Source organism: Dermacentor silvarum, chromosome 2 (genome assembly GCF_013339745.2).
Source record: "Dermacentor silvarum isolate Dsil-2018 chromosome 2, BIME_Dsil_1.4, whole genome shotgun sequence".
Classification (NCBI taxonomy): domain Eukaryota; kingdom Metazoa; phylum Arthropoda; class Arachnida; order Ixodida; family Ixodidae; genus Dermacentor; species Dermacentor silvarum.
The window spans coordinates 238,107,400-238,124,747 of record NC_051155.1 but is presented as its reverse complement, the minus strand read 5'-3'; the positions used below and the strand labels follow the sequence as shown (position 1 = coordinate 238,124,747).

The 17,348-nt window shown below is 44.4% G+C and overlaps 2 protein-coding genes across 3 annotated transcripts in view; one reads left to right on the top strand and one right to left on the bottom strand.

The window, feature by feature from the left end:
- The window catches only part of LOC119442929 (uncharacterized), a 31,394-nt gene extending 20,526 nt beyond the window's left edge, over positions 1–10,868 (top strand). For both annotated transcript variants that reach the window (XM_037708001.2, XM_037708000.2), the window contains exons 3-8: positions 1,478–1,741; positions 3,642–3,842; positions 4,480–4,675; positions 5,159–5,265; positions 6,090–6,214; positions 7,691–10,868. In XM_037708001.2, the coding sequence (XP_037563929.1) occupies positions 1,478–1,741; positions 3,642–3,842; positions 4,480–4,675; positions 5,159–5,265; positions 6,090–6,214; positions 7,691–7,816 (1,019 nt within the window). In that variant the 3' untranslated portion in view covers positions 7,817–10,868. The remainder of the gene's footprint in view (positions 1–1,477; positions 1,742–3,641; positions 3,843–4,479; positions 4,676–5,158; positions 5,266–6,089; positions 6,215–7,690) is intronic.
- On the bottom strand, positions 9,932–16,813 carry LOC119442930 (rRNA N6-adenosine-methyltransferase METTL5). The gene is made up of 5 exons (XM_037708002.2): positions 16,516–16,813; positions 15,886–15,997; positions 14,421–14,602; positions 12,586–12,668; positions 9,932–11,093 (listed from the first exon to the last, which is right to left on the bottom strand). Exons 1-5 carry the CDS (start codon positions 16,613–16,615, stop codon positions 10,932–10,934), a joined length of 639 nt encoding a protein of 212 aa, XP_037563930.1. The 5' UTR covers positions 16,616–16,813; the 3' UTR covers positions 9,932–10,931.
- Positions 16,814–17,348: the final 535 nt, after the last annotated feature.

Here is a 17,348-nt window from a genome sequence, read left to right as displayed (position 1 = left end):
AAGGATCGAACAGCCAAGTCTTCACTTTATTACATCTCATAGATCACCCTAGGGGGTATTACATAAGGGCCTATATAATGGTATTGCGCAACTGGCGAGGGGTGGTTCGAGGCAAGCAAGAATGAGCGCAGTGGTTTGTGCGAGTTTGAGGCGCACGTGTTCTTGTCTGTTCCGTGGTCTTCATTTATTGCACACAAAGAGGAACTACGGTGCTCTTCGTAAAGCGAAGCTTAATGCAACCTAATTATTTTGTATGCTCATGACGAAAAAAAAAAAAAATGTGCGAGCGAGTGAGTTAAAGTGGAGGAGATAGCATGGCCCAGGCTCCAAAGACGGGGTAGCCTCCTAGTTTTCTACAGACAGGCAGTAAATAATTTTCACTCTACTTTCATGTCCGTCATTGTGTCCTTTACGAAATCTAAGATAAAAATCGCGTTAGGCTGCCCTTTAAATAGTTTCTGTAATGTTATTCGGTAATTTGTTGTTTTTTTGTTATTCTGTAATTCCGTAATTTCTCTAAAGTTATTTCTATCTTGCTACCGTAATTAGCTAAACATAAAGTTGCGCAGTTCCCTTTATTCTTGCTCCGTCTCCCGAAGAGCACGCGGTTTTAGATAAGCGGCAACAGCTTACTTCGATCCAATAAAGGAACCTTAAAAAAGTATCTGAAGGTGAAGATTATTCAGAAGCACGCCTTAACGAATATGCGAGAAACAGGCGCTCACGTACTTAATTTCCTATACCACGTAAGCATTTGTATAAAAAAAGCGTCAAGCCAACCATTTTCTCATTACGACCTACTCATTAGGCAGGAACTTTTATTTTTTTATTTATGTTTCTCTCGCTTTTTTTTTCTCTTTTTTTTGCTTCTCAACGATGTAACCAAACTAAATCCAGTAACGTTGCTCAATAACAAGGGTACATGCTACTATAGATGAACACCCGGTGATCGCACATAAATTTGCAAAACCAAGACATATAGGGACTCATGGAAAGTGTGTCTTTACTACATATCTTCCCAATAGCATGCAATAACGGCCGTTCCGCGACGGCACCGCAGCTGTAATTTTTGGCGTGTAGGCGAAAAATATTACCGTCCGCACTGAGTGATTTGAGTAGGTGAATCATGATACACTTCACTGTCACGAGTTCTGTCCAAGAGGACTACGCGCCGATTTTTTTTTTTTTTCAGAAAGCTGTCAAAGCTGTGAGTACACGAATAAGTAGCTGAACTGTGCACTTATGGGCACGCATTCACACACACAAAAAAAAAAAAAAAAAAAAAAAAACTGTTAGGCTAGAACTTATCGTAAGAGCACGTACCTGCCAATCGCCATGTCGGACATATTACCGAAGACGGTCGGTCAAGGGCAAACATTTCTTACGGACAATATAAAAGTCATGCGAATTCGGCCCCACTTGTGTCGAACCTGCACATATCATCAACATTATTGGCGTACATGTTCGCCCGGCGCAGGCTTGACTCCCAACCAGACAGACCCGTCGGCCTGGAATAGGCCGGGCCACCTACGGCTGCACTACGACGTGAGCTTTCCCCGCTCGTCTTCGGGCACCGAGATCTCGCTGGTGTCGGCCAAGCTGCGCCTCTACCGCACCGGTGCCGGGATCGCGGGTGGGGCGAGCGGCTCGGCGGCTGCGCAAAACCTGCTCGACGCCCCGGCGGCCGCCGTCACGGTGTCCGTGTTCCAGTACCTCAGGCCCCTCAAGACGGGAAGGCCCGGTGAGAAGCGCTGTTGCGGCCGAGACGCCGCATGCGGCTTTGGCATGGAAACTATTCCGCCAGCCATAACCCCTTCAGGCGCTTTTATGTCCACTCCGTCTATATATATATATATATATATATATATATATATATATATATATATATATATATATATCATCAGCCTATATTTATGTTCACTGCAGGACGAAAGACGGAGTGGACATAAAAGCGCAATTACCCGTATAGCGCTATAACTGATTCCAACTTGCGCCTGCGAATATTTCAGCACCCCACTTAATTTTCTGCTGTCCTCGACTGCGCTTACCTTCCCTTGGCGCCCACTCTGTAACTTTAATGGTCCACCGGTCATCTGCCCTGCGCATTACATGGCCCAGCCCAGCTCCATTTTTTTTTTCTTATTGTTAGCTAGAATGTCGGCAATCCACGTTTGCTCTCTGATACACACCGCTCTCTTCTTGTCTCTTAACGTTACGCCTAACATGTTTCCTTCCATCGTTATACATATAGAGCGATGGGACGAATATACATATACCTCAAGCGCCACATGATTGCACCTGTGCTGCAAGTTTGAATAGTATGTGTTGAGTGTTTTAATAAAACGCAGCTCCGCTAACTGAAACCTGGGGAAGTGTGAAGCATGCAGTGATGCACTGCTAATGGACTTATACTGCCTTAAGCAATGGCTCATAACACCGTAAACTCGGCCTCCCCATTACGACGACAGAAGTGAAATTCTACGCTGGAATGATGGGCGGCAACGCAGACAGCTGTGGAAGACGATGACGACGACGAACGCGGGAGCCGCTTCCTTACCGTGACTATACGACGATTACGACAGGAGACGCCGACAGCCCGAGCGCATAAGGTGCTTCGCACCTAAAAAAAATGAGAGGCAAGGTAGATGGCTGGGCGTTTGTTCACGGCGTTAGTACGTCGACACGTAGTGGATACACTTTAGAAATATCATTGTTTTTGTGTGGCGGCTCAACGTAAAAAGAAAAAAAAAAAAAAAAAAACGCGTCTTCTATGAAACCACTTCCCGCATCACGCACGCGTTGTGCGGCAGAGAAGGCTGGATGCTGCGGCCGAACATGCGACGTTGGGCACAGGAGAGAATGAAGCAAATCAAAACGCCTAAGGCAATTTGGCGGACATTCCAGTGATTGGGTCTGTCTGTCGAAGACAGCGTAGCTATCGTTAGCATATTAGTCTAGTGTGATTGGTGGAACGACGTCACGTACGACGCTCATTTGCATACTGCTGCCACAACATGATGTATTCTCACTAACATTAAGCAACACGCCTAGCATGACAAAGGACGCCTTTAATGTGCAATAGTAGGTCCTATAGTAACCTCGGTGAGCGTGACTGAAGAACTTTAGCCTGGTTCGTCGCATTTTATTCTAACTGCATTTGCATCCCCCGGCCTTTATATAACGAAGTTGTCTGGGGCAATGGAAAATATTCTTACCGGCTTTTTCTTTCTTTGAATGCGATAACTGGGAGAAAATTCAAAGACACCGCGGATTAAGGATGAAGCCCGAAAGCGGATGGTTCGTTCCTGACTTGAATACGTCGCCGCATGCTTAGACCAGGAAGCATTTGAGCATTTTTGCATTTATCCATTCGAATAACTCCCGACGATAGCTATCAGTGCATATATGTGGTCTCCACATGTAGCGCTTACCTGGAACCTAAACGCACTGACGTGATCGCGCAGGCAAAGAGGCATTCCTCGCCTGTACAAAATGGTTTATTAATCAATTTCTTGTTTTCTTTTTGGTGTCCGTTCTGCGCGCATTGTTTAGTTCGGAAGATGACCAATTAACCCAACGCCACATTGTTTTGGAAAGGCTGTTTTGTTGACTTCTGCAATTATCTTTTGGGGGCCCCGCAGAGAAGAAAGAGCTGATCGCCAGCCGGACGCTCTCTTCTGGCCGGCGTGGCTGGGAGGAGTTCAACGTGGAGTCTGCAGTGAGCCGTTGGCATCGGCTGCGCAACAAGAACTACGGCCTCGACATCGAGGTGGCCGACGCTCGCGGAAAGAAGCTGTTGCCTGGGCGCTACTTCCGCAACATGAGCTGCGCTCAGACGGAAGGTACGTCTGCACCGGAGCTATCAGTGCAACCGCTTAGAGAGACGCTAAAAAAGGAACGGCAAGTTTAGCTATATTAGTAAATTACGCCTCTGCAATGGCAAAGCGGCCACTCTGTTATCGTTAACGGAAGTTCGACAAGCCGAAAGACCGGTGGCGTCGCCGTCGTGAAATTCTGGTGCTATCTCGCCATGACGTCATGATGGGCTTTGAAAGCGTCTACTATGGTCTACCAAACTGCTTATTGACGACGAAGAACTTCATTACACATTAGAACAAAAACCTCAAACTATCAAGTTTCAAAAACTTTTCCTGCGCCAAAACGGCTCCTATTTGTGAAAGACACTTTGACATCAGTGATGTCACACTAACGTACCGCAGCTGAGGTCTCGATGCGAAATTCAAGAAGGGGTCTTCTTTTTCTCCACTATAGTAATCAAGCTTTTTCCGCTACACACATTTTTAAGCGCACTTAGTGTCGCTATTTAGAACCCCTTTGGACGACTACTATCGGGCGACCGTTTGAAGCTTGTAATTATGTCATTTCTGCAATCGACAAGACAAGCACCATAGCGTTTCTTTTTCTGGCGCCTTGAGCTCCAGTGCCGATTCCACACATTTGGCTTGCTGTCGTTCGCAGCGGGCCAGCAGGAGTCCCCGTTCCCTAACATCATGCGCCTGCATCCGGGACTGCGGGACAACGAGTCATCACTGCTGGACAACGAGACGTACCCTACGCTAGACCTGCAAGTGGTGGAGGTGCTCCGCCACGACTCCGGGGCCGTTGGACCTGGAAGCGATTCGCCGCAGTTCGTTGGGGCCGACCACGCCGTCAGGTAGGTGGCAGTGAACGATGCAATTGAACTGCTGCAAGGTTTTCCTAAAAGAGGACACGCCATGCGAGGAAGAACCTTTGCGCCCAAAGGAAGGCCAAATTTCCTCCGAAACACCCTAACAAAAAAGGGATCGCTATAGAAACTCCTTTGATGATACTAAGAAGCTGTCCCATATACGACATCAGTTTCGCGAGTTCTCGTATTAGCCTGCAAAGTACGTTTACCTTGCTTCGGCGCTAGCAGACACTTGAGTTTCCTGCAACTGCGAGTGTCCGGCTCGGCTCATATATACTTTAACGCAAAACAGCAGCAGTGTGATGTTGACAGCAATCATGCAGAACTCAAAACCCATTTCCCCTGGCATTTAACATCTTTATTAATTATTTTAAGCCAAAACCTCTAACATAAGATGAGCGCCGAATGTCTGAACGTGTAGTGCGTCTAATACGAGCTATACCCCGGTATTTCCCTGGCTGTGCGCAGGCCCCACCGACGACGCCGGCGCAACGTTCAGGGTGCGGCGATGGCTGATGGCGACCACAGGACGCACAGCGCATGCACAGCTCGTCATATCGATGTTACGTTTGCAGGTGAGGCACAAGCGGCGCCAACCTAAAGGGCGACGTACGACCATACGCGTCAACCATGTTGATGTGGTGACTGAGACCAGACTTCTAAAGCACATTTCAGGGGGTAACTACGTAATCAAATTAAACTTTCTCAGAATCCAACTGAAATCTTTTAGCAGCCGATACGAGTATAATTCCGGTCACCGAAATACAGAATAAATTAAAGTAATGCTCTAAGGTAGCAGTTGGTGTCGAACTGTGGTCGCAGTGCCGAGATGGAACTCACAGGCTAACTGAACTGTCAAGCCCATGTTCAGTGTATTCACTGCTCACTGTGTGTGGATCGAGGCTTGCTCGGCCCACAGTATGCGTGTGTGGACGCGGAAAGCTCCCGCATCGACACTTCTATGTAGACATCTATAGAAGCACAGGGGTATGCGAAGCGGCACCATGTAAACCGAAGATGTGGGAAAAAAAAAAAAAAACGCGTACGCTTAAGCCCAATTAGAGCATTCAGCCTCATATATATTTCTGAATACGAGATTGGCCGACGGTTTTCAGATTTAACTCTTTCATTATTATTTTACCATTTGTGACACGTTCTTTTCTCGTAAAGCGAGGTTGCTTATACCTTCGCTGCCTTCGCCACCAGTGTCTGGTGTCGTATACTGACTCCGCGCGTGCGATGTGTGCAGCTGATGAGAAAAAGTAGCGCAACAAAAATACGACGCACACAGGAAGAGACGACAAAGATTGTGCGCGTTGTCCTTTTGTTGCGCTAAACTTTCCTTATGAGCAATGCAAGGTCAACTAACCCGACCATTAATCGTTCTTGGTGCGTGCAGACCTGGGCCTGGACAACGTGCTGTACCCGGAGGGGTTCACGTACTCGTACTGCCACGGCGCGTGTCACTGTCACGGCGGTCGCAAGCGCCGCGGAAAAGGAAGCAGGCGCCCCTGCGTCAGAGCGGTAAGCGATCGCCGGCGATGCGCCACGTGACGGCAGCGCATCGGCCTTTTACAGCGCAGCTGCGACGCGTAAACGAGGCCGATGCACCGCGCTGTTGCGAAGCTCGAGATTTCTTTTCCAGATCGTTACGAATCGCCCTTGTTGCGTTGTGGGCTGCAAATAGCACGAGGTCGCGGGATCGAATCCCGGCCGCGGCGGCCGCATTTCGATGGAGGTGAAATGCCAAAAAAAAAAAAAAAAAAAAAAAAAGAAAACGACCGTGTCTCATGCATTCCGGGCACGTCATAAGATCCCCTGGTGGTCAAAATTAATCCGGAGTCACCCACTACGGCGTGTCTCATAATAAAATAGTGATTTTGGAACGTAAAGCCCCAGAATTCAATTGAATTTGCATCGACAGCTGTAAGTGTTCGTTAGCCATGTGACCCGCCGTGGTTGCTCAGTGGCTATGGTGTTCGGCTGCTGAGCACGAGGTCGCGGGATCGAATCCCAGCCACGGGGGCCGCATTTCGATGGGGGCGAAATGCGAGAACACCCGTGTACTTAGATTTAGGTGCACGTTAAAGAACCCCAGGTGGTCCAAATTTCCCGAGTCCCCCACTACGGCGTGCCTCATAATCAGATCATTGTTTTGGCACGTAAAACCCCATAATTAATTAAATTTAGCCATGTGGCTGTACAGCGACGAGGAGTGCGGAGGCTAGCCTTCGCACTTAATCTGGCGTTTGGGTTATCTGGACAACCCTGCACACTCCCGCCTGGTTTACTGTGGACAGTGTTGGGCAAGTGCCACAATCGCTGCAGTAAGCGCCACTATATATAGCTCGGGGATCCGTTCTACCGAGCGAATTAATAGTAATAAGCTATTGAAAGAATAATTGCCATCTGCATTGCGTCCGTATTATTTATTTCTGCGGAACGTCGTGCCGCGCTGATAGATGCATTGTCACGATAGGGCCAGGTCACGCTGATAGGCGACCTGAAATTACTGGGAGCACAGCAATAAAGGAGCTGCATGCATGCAAGATGGCTGACGAGTACTAATTGGGGAGAAAAAGCCCCATAGGATATATATATATATATATATATATATATATAGAGAGAGAGAGAGAGAGAGAACTTTTTTCTTTAACAGCGCACAGTATAGGTGTGCGCATGACATCAGCCTATTCCGGGAGATATAATCGGTCTCCAGCTGCATGCACAATGGTCTCCCGGTTCTAGAGACGCAGCCAAACTTTCGTCGGAGGCAAACTCTCGTCCTCACACTTGCAGAGCTTCCTAGCACTGCGTGCTCCACGGACTCAATGCAACGCTGCCAGGGTTCAAAAACTAATGTTTACAGTGGTTCCGTCAAATTCTATTGACAAAAGTTTGCACGTGTCGCGCACCATCTTTATTACACGTGTCATTTGAAGATACAACGATGCCTATTGATTTACAAGTTGCATCATTGCCACGATTGTTGGTTCACAGGTATCCACCTGCAACTGGGCGACCTACGTTCCGCTGAACTTGACGTATCTGAACGAAGACAGCGTCATGACGGCCACCATCGACAACCTGGTGGCCAGCGACTGCCGGTGTTCCACCCGCCGGTGATGGGCACACAGTGTTGTGACGGCATTCTTTGGGCGGTTCCCGGCTGATCTCTGCGCACGCGTTCCCACGCGTACGTCGCGCTGCGGTCACTGAAAAAGGTCCGCTAGTGAGGCACCTCCGATCGGCTTCCAAACCACGGAAAACGTCAGCGCGCGGCCTGTGACGTAAGTTAACGTTTGCTCGTGTGCATACTAGGCCGCGCGCGCTCGTCGACATACTGAAGACCTTTTCCAGTGACCCTAGTGTGACGCTCTATATATAGTCTTGTGAACCAGGCCTAGTGATGCTCGGGGAATATTTTCTGCGGATACCGATTCTCGCGATTTTCTTTGGGTAACAGCCGAAGCTTGAAGCCGAAAGCCGCTGCGCCCTGCCGCGAGTACGCGAATTCGCGTCGAGCTTGGGTTGCAGCCTAAGAAAACAACTAAGCGGTGGCCCGGCGCTGACCGCAACTGTCCGTTGGAAGCCTACAGACGCCTTCGTAGCCAGACGCTAGCTTCGGTCGGTTTCGCAATTGCTGTCCGCCGCGATAAGCATATATTACCCAGAGATCAGTGCTGCCCTCGTCCTTTACGGAACCGCTCACGGCCGTCGGCACCGTCGTCTGCGATGAATAAGATCCGGTTGAAAGAGATTTCCTCAAAAAGACATGCTTAGGAATTAACTCAGTCTTCGAGCACTAATGCTCAGAAACTGCTCTTGCTGCAATATTGGTTCGGGTGATGCATTACTGTTAGTGTGAAGCTTCACCCACTGCAGCCTGTTCAAGTGCAAAAGGAGTATCAGGGGGCGCATAATGCCTTGATGCTTGCTGAACGTTACATGTTCAAGTAAAATTCAGGAACGTGAAAGGAATACTTCAAGGAGACCTGCGCTTTGGCTCTTTGACTGATTGGTATCAGATTTCAAATTGATTTTATGAATTACCATAGGAATTTATAAAATGGAATTTAAAGCTCTTGCTTTAATAAATAATGGCAATTAGCACGTTTAACATTGCAATGTGAAGTGTTTGATTGCATAAAGTGAGTTGTCAGCATACTAATTGCTAGTCCAAACATGACAACACACCTGGTTGTCTAGAAACATGTAGACAACATGGCATCCTCTCAGTCATACCATTTTCGAGGCCATGCCCCTTGGATCATTTCAGTGAACTCAAGGCTGTACAAAACCCTTTAAAGCATCATTATGGTTGTGCTGTCAGATGCTGATGTTGCACTCAATGTCAGAAAAGGAATACTAGCGGAAATGCAAGACGCAGCTATACATTGCATTCGGAGTACGCAGTCCCCGGCATGGTATAACACACAGTTGCAATGCCCGATATGGCAACTATTGCACTGGCACACTGAACACACAGAATATCATGGCCTGTACACCACTGATGAGGTATGAGAAAACATGTGTTCCCTTTCAATCACTGCTGTGATAGGAAGGAAGCAGAGACTGAGCAAGTTCCTGCGCACCGACTCACTCGGTGCGCTAATGAACACAAGGAGACGGGTAATCTTTTGTTGCTTCGCGAGAAGTTCTCGCTGGCTTTTTAGATGGTCTTTCTTCTTAGTGGCATGATACTCTTGCAGTTCATTTCATATTTTTGTCATGATTAAATGCCAGCAACCACCACACCATTTTTGAAATTGTGTTTCTGCCATTATTGTCCCTGTAAACACTAGATCCTTTGCATGTTTTATTGTGTAGTGTGTATACATGCCCCTGTAAATAGCCACCTGTGTCTTTAAGCTTACCTTCAAGCCATGTGAAATGCCATTTCAACACAAACTGTAGTCACTGATAGTGCATTGAGTGAACACAACCAATGAGTGAACAAAACTTAGCAAAAAATGTTATGATTTCAGGTTATGATTTCCTTTTTTCAGTGGTAAACAAAAAAAACAAAACTGCGCAACATTAACAGGGTCACTTCGTGCAAGATTTTGCACTTGTTTTTTATTAACAGAATATTGTACATATTGATAACAAATACTAATAACTGACATTAGGCCACTGTCGATATTTGCTCCAATCAATAACATACGCATACTGCATCTGTTCAGTGTATTCTCTCTTTAATAAATAGGCACCATATATCAATTGAAATCATGTTTAAAATCAATTCAGCCTTGCATTTATTTGATAAGCACTATACAGGCACAATCAGCTGTCACCACTTGGCAATAATCGTATGAAAAGTACAAACCATAAAAAACATTAGATAACACAGTGGCATGCTGTAAACTGTACCTCAATTGACATTTCACAATAACAATTTTTTGCACATTGAAAAACAACAAACTGCTGAAATGAACAAATAAAGATGGTGATAGTATACATAATGCCCTGTTAACATGCAGACAGAGTGCTCTTTATAACTTATATTTGCAATTGCTAGGTCACTCAACTGAACATGCAACTTTATCAGTTAAGAAAACTTCATGAAATCATAAGAACGAAGTACAAATATTGCAGTCACGTATCCAAAAGCTCTTGAACCTCTTTACTGCTTCTATTACTCAACTTGTTCTTCATAAAGTCATTAGCGAAGTGTTGAGAACACGGTCTGATATGTAAATATTTGTTTTTCATTTATTAATGTGAGATGAGCTTTCCCACTACTGAAGTTAATATATGTCGACAGTTCTACATGACAGCTTTGCCAAGCCATTTTCACTGGTCACCAGCAAAAGTTGGTGCAAAGACTGTTATTTCGTCTCAAGTTGTTCTGAACACATATCAGTGCTCAAGAACGTTGAAACAATGCTTAGTTTCTTTGTAGGCCTTCTGAGATGTCAATCTGAAAGTAAAACACTAGACATACTAAGCTTTGTAAACTGAAAAGTGATAATGCAATTTTACAGTGCCCTCTTGTTAAATGTGTTATTTTTTGTGAGTTGTGAGTTGTTTTATATAAGCAGCAAAGCTTGTTGCCATAGATATGACTTGTGCCCCCAGTTCTTATAATGCATGGCTTGCTCTTGTATATATGCGACTTAGAATCATGACCCCATATTTGTAAACGTTTCAAAATAAACTGTTTTTCACAGCCTCAGCCCTGAAAGGTGTTTTGATGTGCAACAACAACCATGTAAGGGATAACAGGATGTCCAATGATCTATGAGCTCCCTGGGACTCTGCGTGGTGAGAAATGAACAAAGTCAACGGCAACATCTGCCGAGTCACGTTTGTGAAATGTGTACAGTCGATCAATGTTATAGCGAAGCTCCGCCACCACTCTGCAGTCGACACCCCATTCCTCAGATTTCTTCTTAATATGCTGCAAAATAAACAAAGAAAAGGCACCCAGCTAATTAAAATTTATAACACTGACAGTTGAATTAAATCGATAGACAACACTATTTCAATAACAGCGTCATGGGAGGTGCTCCCAAACAAAAATCAGCTGAAGCGATGGATATACCTAAAAGACCAGGAACATATGAGAATACAAGAGAGCATTGTGACATTTGGCTCACTGGTGAGCCAGGCTCAAAGGTGGCCTTCAAGACAAACAGAAAGTCTATGGTTTAAGGACATACTTTTGCACTTTCAGCTACTAAACATTGTTGAAATTTGGTGCAGCCTCACGACAAAATTTAGGAAGCACCAAGACCTGTGTGACTTCATGGGAAGGCCAGCCAGCCCAAGTTGACGTTTCAAGAAAGTTCTCAGTCATTCAACTCAAAAAGTGTTCAGAAGTGGAAAGTGGAAAGCTTAACACTCGTGTAAAAAAAAGGAAGGCATTTTGAAGGCTTGGTGTTAAATTGAAGCATCAATTGGTCATTAGCTTTACCATCCAGCAGCCAAAAAGGAACTCATTCGAATTCAATGGTTTCAGAATTTTCAAAAGCCTCTTCGTAGCATGGGTATAACAGCCTTCCATTACCTTATACTTTGCAGAAAAAGCATGCACAGAAACAGGCTGATCTTCTTCCAAAGTACAAGACAATGTAAATACCATCAGTGTACAGATCTGAATACATGGCTTCTACTTGTTTTGCCTTTCTGGTAGGTATATTTAGCTTGACAGAAATAACACAAAATGGAAGTGGTTCACTATAGTGCATCAGAAGCCTTTGCATTTCCACAGAAGAATGTCAAATCTTTGCAGACAATGACTGTAAACAGAGCATTGCTGCAAACCAGATGAGTGTGGAGGAATCAACTAGAGTGAAACACTTGGACTGTACAGGTTCAATTAACACAGAAATTACCTTTAAAAGTGAAGCCTGCACAGCAACACATACAGTACTAGGTAGCAGTCTCATAATAATGCTACAGGAGGTTGTACTTTATGGGACTTGAGATTTGTTAACACCACTTCAGTACACTTTTGCTCAATGCTCTTTTTCTTGAAGGGACAGTGTCAAGCTGATAATTGGAGAACACACACACACACACACACACACACATATATATATATATATATATATATATATATATATATATATTTGGTTTTCATAAGAACTTTCATAATGCGGAGTACTCCGAACTATAAGTTTATTATGTGCTTCTCATTTGTGCTAACTTTCTGAACCATCAAGCATTGACTGGCTGAGCGGTTAAGTACTCACATTCAAAAGAAACTTCCTCAAATCTATGAGAACTGAAATCACACAGAAGTGTATAAAAGCCTTAGCAGTGATGGCTAAATATCATAAATCAGATGGGCATTTGTAGTGCAATTTAAGTTGCAACGTTCCCGTCTGAAACATGCTGACATAAGAGACATCCTTGTTTACTGCAATGTAACGTAGACATGGACTAACCTCTCTCGTTGAAGTCTTATGCAAACTGTAAACAGAACCTGATGACATGAAGAGTGCTGCCTTCAGAAAAACCATGTCAAGACCTGCAGAAATGGTTTCTTACATTGAGTATGTAGCAGAGAGCTGTTAGTGCACATAAGTCTACTAGTAAGAATACTAAAGAAGTTTGCATGTTATACAATAATTTTTACTTTCATCCTTTAGTATTTGAACCTCATGCTATTAGGAATCTCAATTCCTAAGTCTTTAGAGTGCAACGGAAGGTATGAAAAACTGCCCCATTGAATGTGGTGGTCTAACAAGCATGATGGTAGACAGCGAATTAAACAGCTACAATTGAGCATGGAGAGCCAGAGAACTATACTTACATGCAGTAAGTGTCGCATGAATTAAACGAAAAGAAGCAATGATTTTTTATAATGCTCTGATTGTTTCCTGGGTTGTATTGAGGTACAATATTCACTTTACAAGTATATTAATTTTGCCCCTATACTACACTTTAGGCCAATTAATTAAAATCAAACTGCAACACAGCTGGTCGTTTGTGCATAATGTCTACATTCCTCAGACTCGTTTAGACAACTGAATGATGCAAGCCACCTTACAGACGACTGACTGCATGTGTTTTCAATGCAAGTTTCCAGAACAAACTGATAAAATACTCCATTTCAGAATCTCTGAACCCAGGTACACTAATCAATTGAAACAGACAAATATACAACTTGAATGAATATCCCCCATGACGCAAAGTATCTTTTCTTTTAAATGTAGCACAGGCGACCAAGAAAGCCAGCAAAGCATGAATACAAACCATAATTTAATAGAAAAGACAAATTGATCTGGTATGTCCCCAATATTCTTACAACCTGCCGAAGGGGGCCGGAGCTTTTTTAAGCAGCAAAGTAGGATTTTTTCTCTGTCACTCACTATTTCTCATGGTGAAATTAAAGCGTCTTCTTTCTTTCAAAATAAAGTTTTCTTTAATGCCAAGTTTTTGACACTGGTGAAAAGCTTGCACTGCTTAAATCTCGCTGTTACATACCCTTCGGAAAAGAAGTGTAAACAATGACAGTGAAATCATGGAAACATAAGCGTGCAATGGTATGCACAGTTATTCAATGCCACAAAAGTGCAGTAGTTAGCTCATGTGCCTTAGGAAGTGTTCGATTAGAATAAAAATCTGGAAAAAAGACGCATACACAAGATACAAGGATTACACAGCACGAAATCAGGTTTGCTTTTTGTTGAGCATTCATCGTGCCTTTTGTAAAGCCTTGTATCTTGCGTATGCGTTTTTTTTCTCTGGCTTATGTCTTAGTTGACCATGTAGCAACTCATGCAGTATTTAGCTGTGTTGGGATCCTAAGCAGCGCTAAAAAGACAAGGAGAGACATAAGAATGACAACATATGGAGCTCATTCTTATGTCCGTCCTTGTCCTTTTGGCGCTACTTAGGATCCCAGTATGACAGGCCAACAAGCCCAAATCACTGCTTTAACCTTGTTGTTCCAGGCAGTACTATTAACATTTTTAAAGATGCAGTCAGCATGACAAGCAGTTATGGGACATTTATTCATACTAATCTTAACTGTTTTCAATAAACTGTTACACAATATTTCAAACTGGCATCTCGTGTAAACTGCACCTAACATAATTTGTCGTCAGATCTTCGCTCCCATTAAAAAAAAAAGGAAAAGAAAAAAAGAAAGAACAGTTGACATCAAGAATTCTGAAATTAAAGACTAAATACTGCAATTCATAACTACAATGGTCTTGTTTGTTACTTTTAGAAAAAACCCAAAAACTATCACAGAGCAGCTGCATCTTCTACTTACCCTTTGTCCTAGTGCCGAATGGAGGGTTCATAACTACAGTGTCAAATGCCCCTTTCCATCGCATGTCTGGCGGCAGTGCAAGGTCCCACTGTATCATGTCCATGGTAGCTATTTCCATTTCTGTGCAGTTTTGCAAACACATTTGCAGGGCAGCAGCATCGATGTCGAATCCAACTATTTGTCTGGTAGTAAGCACAAAAACAAAATGATCCACTTACATTCAGCTGAACAAAATTTCACTCGATTATTTCAATCATTTCATCGTTGTACAAGGCCTTTTGGTGAAGGTGTTAGAATAGATATGCGAATGCCAATGTCGAATCGAACTATTGGGGGCGAGGACTCACGAAGTCACCATCTGTCGGAAGCGCCTCGCTAGCGTAGTATGCGGGATAACGTGGCACGCTCCTCATAGGTTTGGCTGTCGGCGCTCAATAAAAACACCACGTGGGAGCCCTTTTGGCCATTTCTGTAAGTACTTTCCAAACGAGGGAAGTTTCTTACTGTCAAAATAATAATCTTGGGCAAGCAGAAAGCGCAGAAGAGTTTACAGGCGCTATCTCTTTACCGAATACGTACAGTGAATGCCCATGGCACACGGTCGCCACGATGGAGTCCCCCAAACCAGCTTCTTGTATGAAAGGTAGGTAATCGCTAAGAGCAGACTATGTGAAGTAGGTTCTTATAGTCAGTTGTCTGTATAACCAAATGGAACATAACAGAATGAAGCCTCCACTGTGTCCACGTGAAGCTGTGTCAACGTGATCCATCATACCACGTCACGCCGATGGTGGCGCCAGCTTTTCCAGTGGTGGAGCTCGCCCCCAATATGTCTGGTAGTAAGGACAAAAAAAATTATCAACTTATATTCAGCTGAACAAAAGCTCACTCGATTATTTCAATCATTTCGTCGTAGTACAAGGCCTTTTGGTGAAGATGCTAGAATAGATATACGAATGCCCTAAAAGCTCTCTGCTGCAAAATCTTGGAAAGGTCGAACTTTAAAAATAACAGCAGCAAGCACTAAAGCTGTCAGTGCTGTCAACTTTCCTTTTTGAAGATGTGAAAATATATATACAATCCTATTTACTTCATTAAACGTCACCGACTTTAGATTATGCGCAGCTGCAAAGCTAGTGCTGGCATCAAAACTTATGTGACAATCGCAGCATCCACTTTCGCAAGAGAGCAATACAGAAGCACCAAGAAAACAGCGCAGGAAAAGGACCAATAAAATACTAACAACACAGGTGATGTTATGTGTTAAAGTGCGTGCTGTAGAAGATGCACTGCACAAGAGTGTACACTGTAATGTACCGCACAAGAGTTGGTACTGGTGCTGCGTTGTTTTTTTTGTTTTTTTTCTCGAAATTTTGCACAACAAACTGGCCCAATTTCGCTATCTAGTACAATGCAGCAGCCTTCTCAAGTTTTTCAGCGACTTATGCCCAATACGAAAACTCACCCCGCGTTCAGAACAGCAGCACCTATGCTCAGTATCCCTGCACCGCAACCAAGATCGGCCACCAATTTGCCTTCGATTTCCCCTTGGCTGAACACATGATGCATCACGTGTGCTGCGTAGAGACAAGACACGTAAGCAGTGGCGCACCGACGGGGGGGGTTGTAATCCCCTTCTGAGGCCGACCTTACCCCCCCTTTTGTTTAACCCCTTTTCTTTCCTTGCACATTTGAGTACTGCAACTAAGATGTAAGACGCGCAATCATCAGCACACTCGCAAAAAGCACATTTTTTGACAATTTCTCATGAAGAAATTGAAATTAGTGCTGTTTAGATGGCATTGGCAAACTGTCAACCCCCCCCCCCCCCCCCCCCCCCCCCCAAACTCCCACCCCTTTGGCAGAGATCCTCGGTGAGCTACTGCACGTAAGGAAAACATTTTGGTAATCCAAAATACAGGTCTGCTCTGTTGTGCTCAAGTTCTTTATGAAGCACAAAAAAGTGTCTTTAAAAAAACGACCAGCCTTTCTCGTCGCTCACGATCGCGAGCATAGATAAGTGTTTAACAAAATTGCACCTGCAAGAGTTAAGAACGTTTAAACATTTACGTTAAAACAGAAATTGTGAGCGCACCTGCAATGTCCGGTGGCGTCGGGTATTGCTCCAAATGAACGTTCGGAGAATCAAAAGTGTCAACATCATCCAGGATGCTCTTCAGGTGTTTTAGCTTCATTACAGCAAAGACACGGTGAAACTTCAAGGCGGTTACCGTACAAGGCGGTTACCGTACACGTAGAAAAAGCACTTTTCTATTCTCATGAATATCACTCTGGGTATAGAAGAGGACGGGCAAGTTGTCAGCGACAGCGCCGACAACACGCACTAAAGAGGCTAGAAGGTTAGTCAAATTTTCTAGCCTCTCTACACGCACAACGCTTTCACAGAAAGTCGCCATGCTTTTACATGGTTGCCAAGAGACGTTGCATTAAGCGCTAAATAGCCTACATTAAGCAAAAACACTTTCAACGGCGCTGTGCAAATATTTTTTTCTATGAATTATTTAAAGCAAAGTAGATTGAAGAACATTTACAACAATTTAAAGTGTCTAAGTCAATCCTATAGTCAATATTGATTCAAATTGGTTGATCCACTAGGGTACTAGTAGAGTAACCTAGTGAGTGCCAACGGTGCCAACAACGCAAGCTTCCCACTGTGTTGTTAGCGCCACCGTCGCTTTCTCCTGAATGAGCGGCCCCGCGCGTCGGAGACCCTACCGCAGCTGCATGGAGCTTTGACAGGCGTTTCACTCTGCATCTAGTTTAAATACTTTGTGGCGGCAACACTGATATAATTTTCCACCGATCTATTGTAAATAAAATGGAAAAAGAGCGGCGGAAAGAGTGCAAATGACGCAACAACGATGGTGCGTCGAGCAGACAACAGCTACTTATCCCTTGAGCTCGCCT

Excerpts from the sequence above, each read along its gene's own strand:
- LOC119442930 (XM_037708002.2), bottom strand. The coding sequence starts at position 16,615 with ATGAAGCTAAAACACCTGAAGAGCATCCTGGATGATGTTGACACTTTT. Across the intron at positions 15,998-16,515 it reads GACGCCACCGGACATTGCAG|CACACGTGATGCATCATGTG; the intron begins GTGCGCTCACAA and ends GTCTCTACGCAG. Across the intron at positions 12,669-14,420 it reads ATTCGGCACTAGGACAAAGG|GTCTTGACATGGTTTTTCTG; the intron begins GTAAGTAGAAGA and ends CCATTTCTGCAG.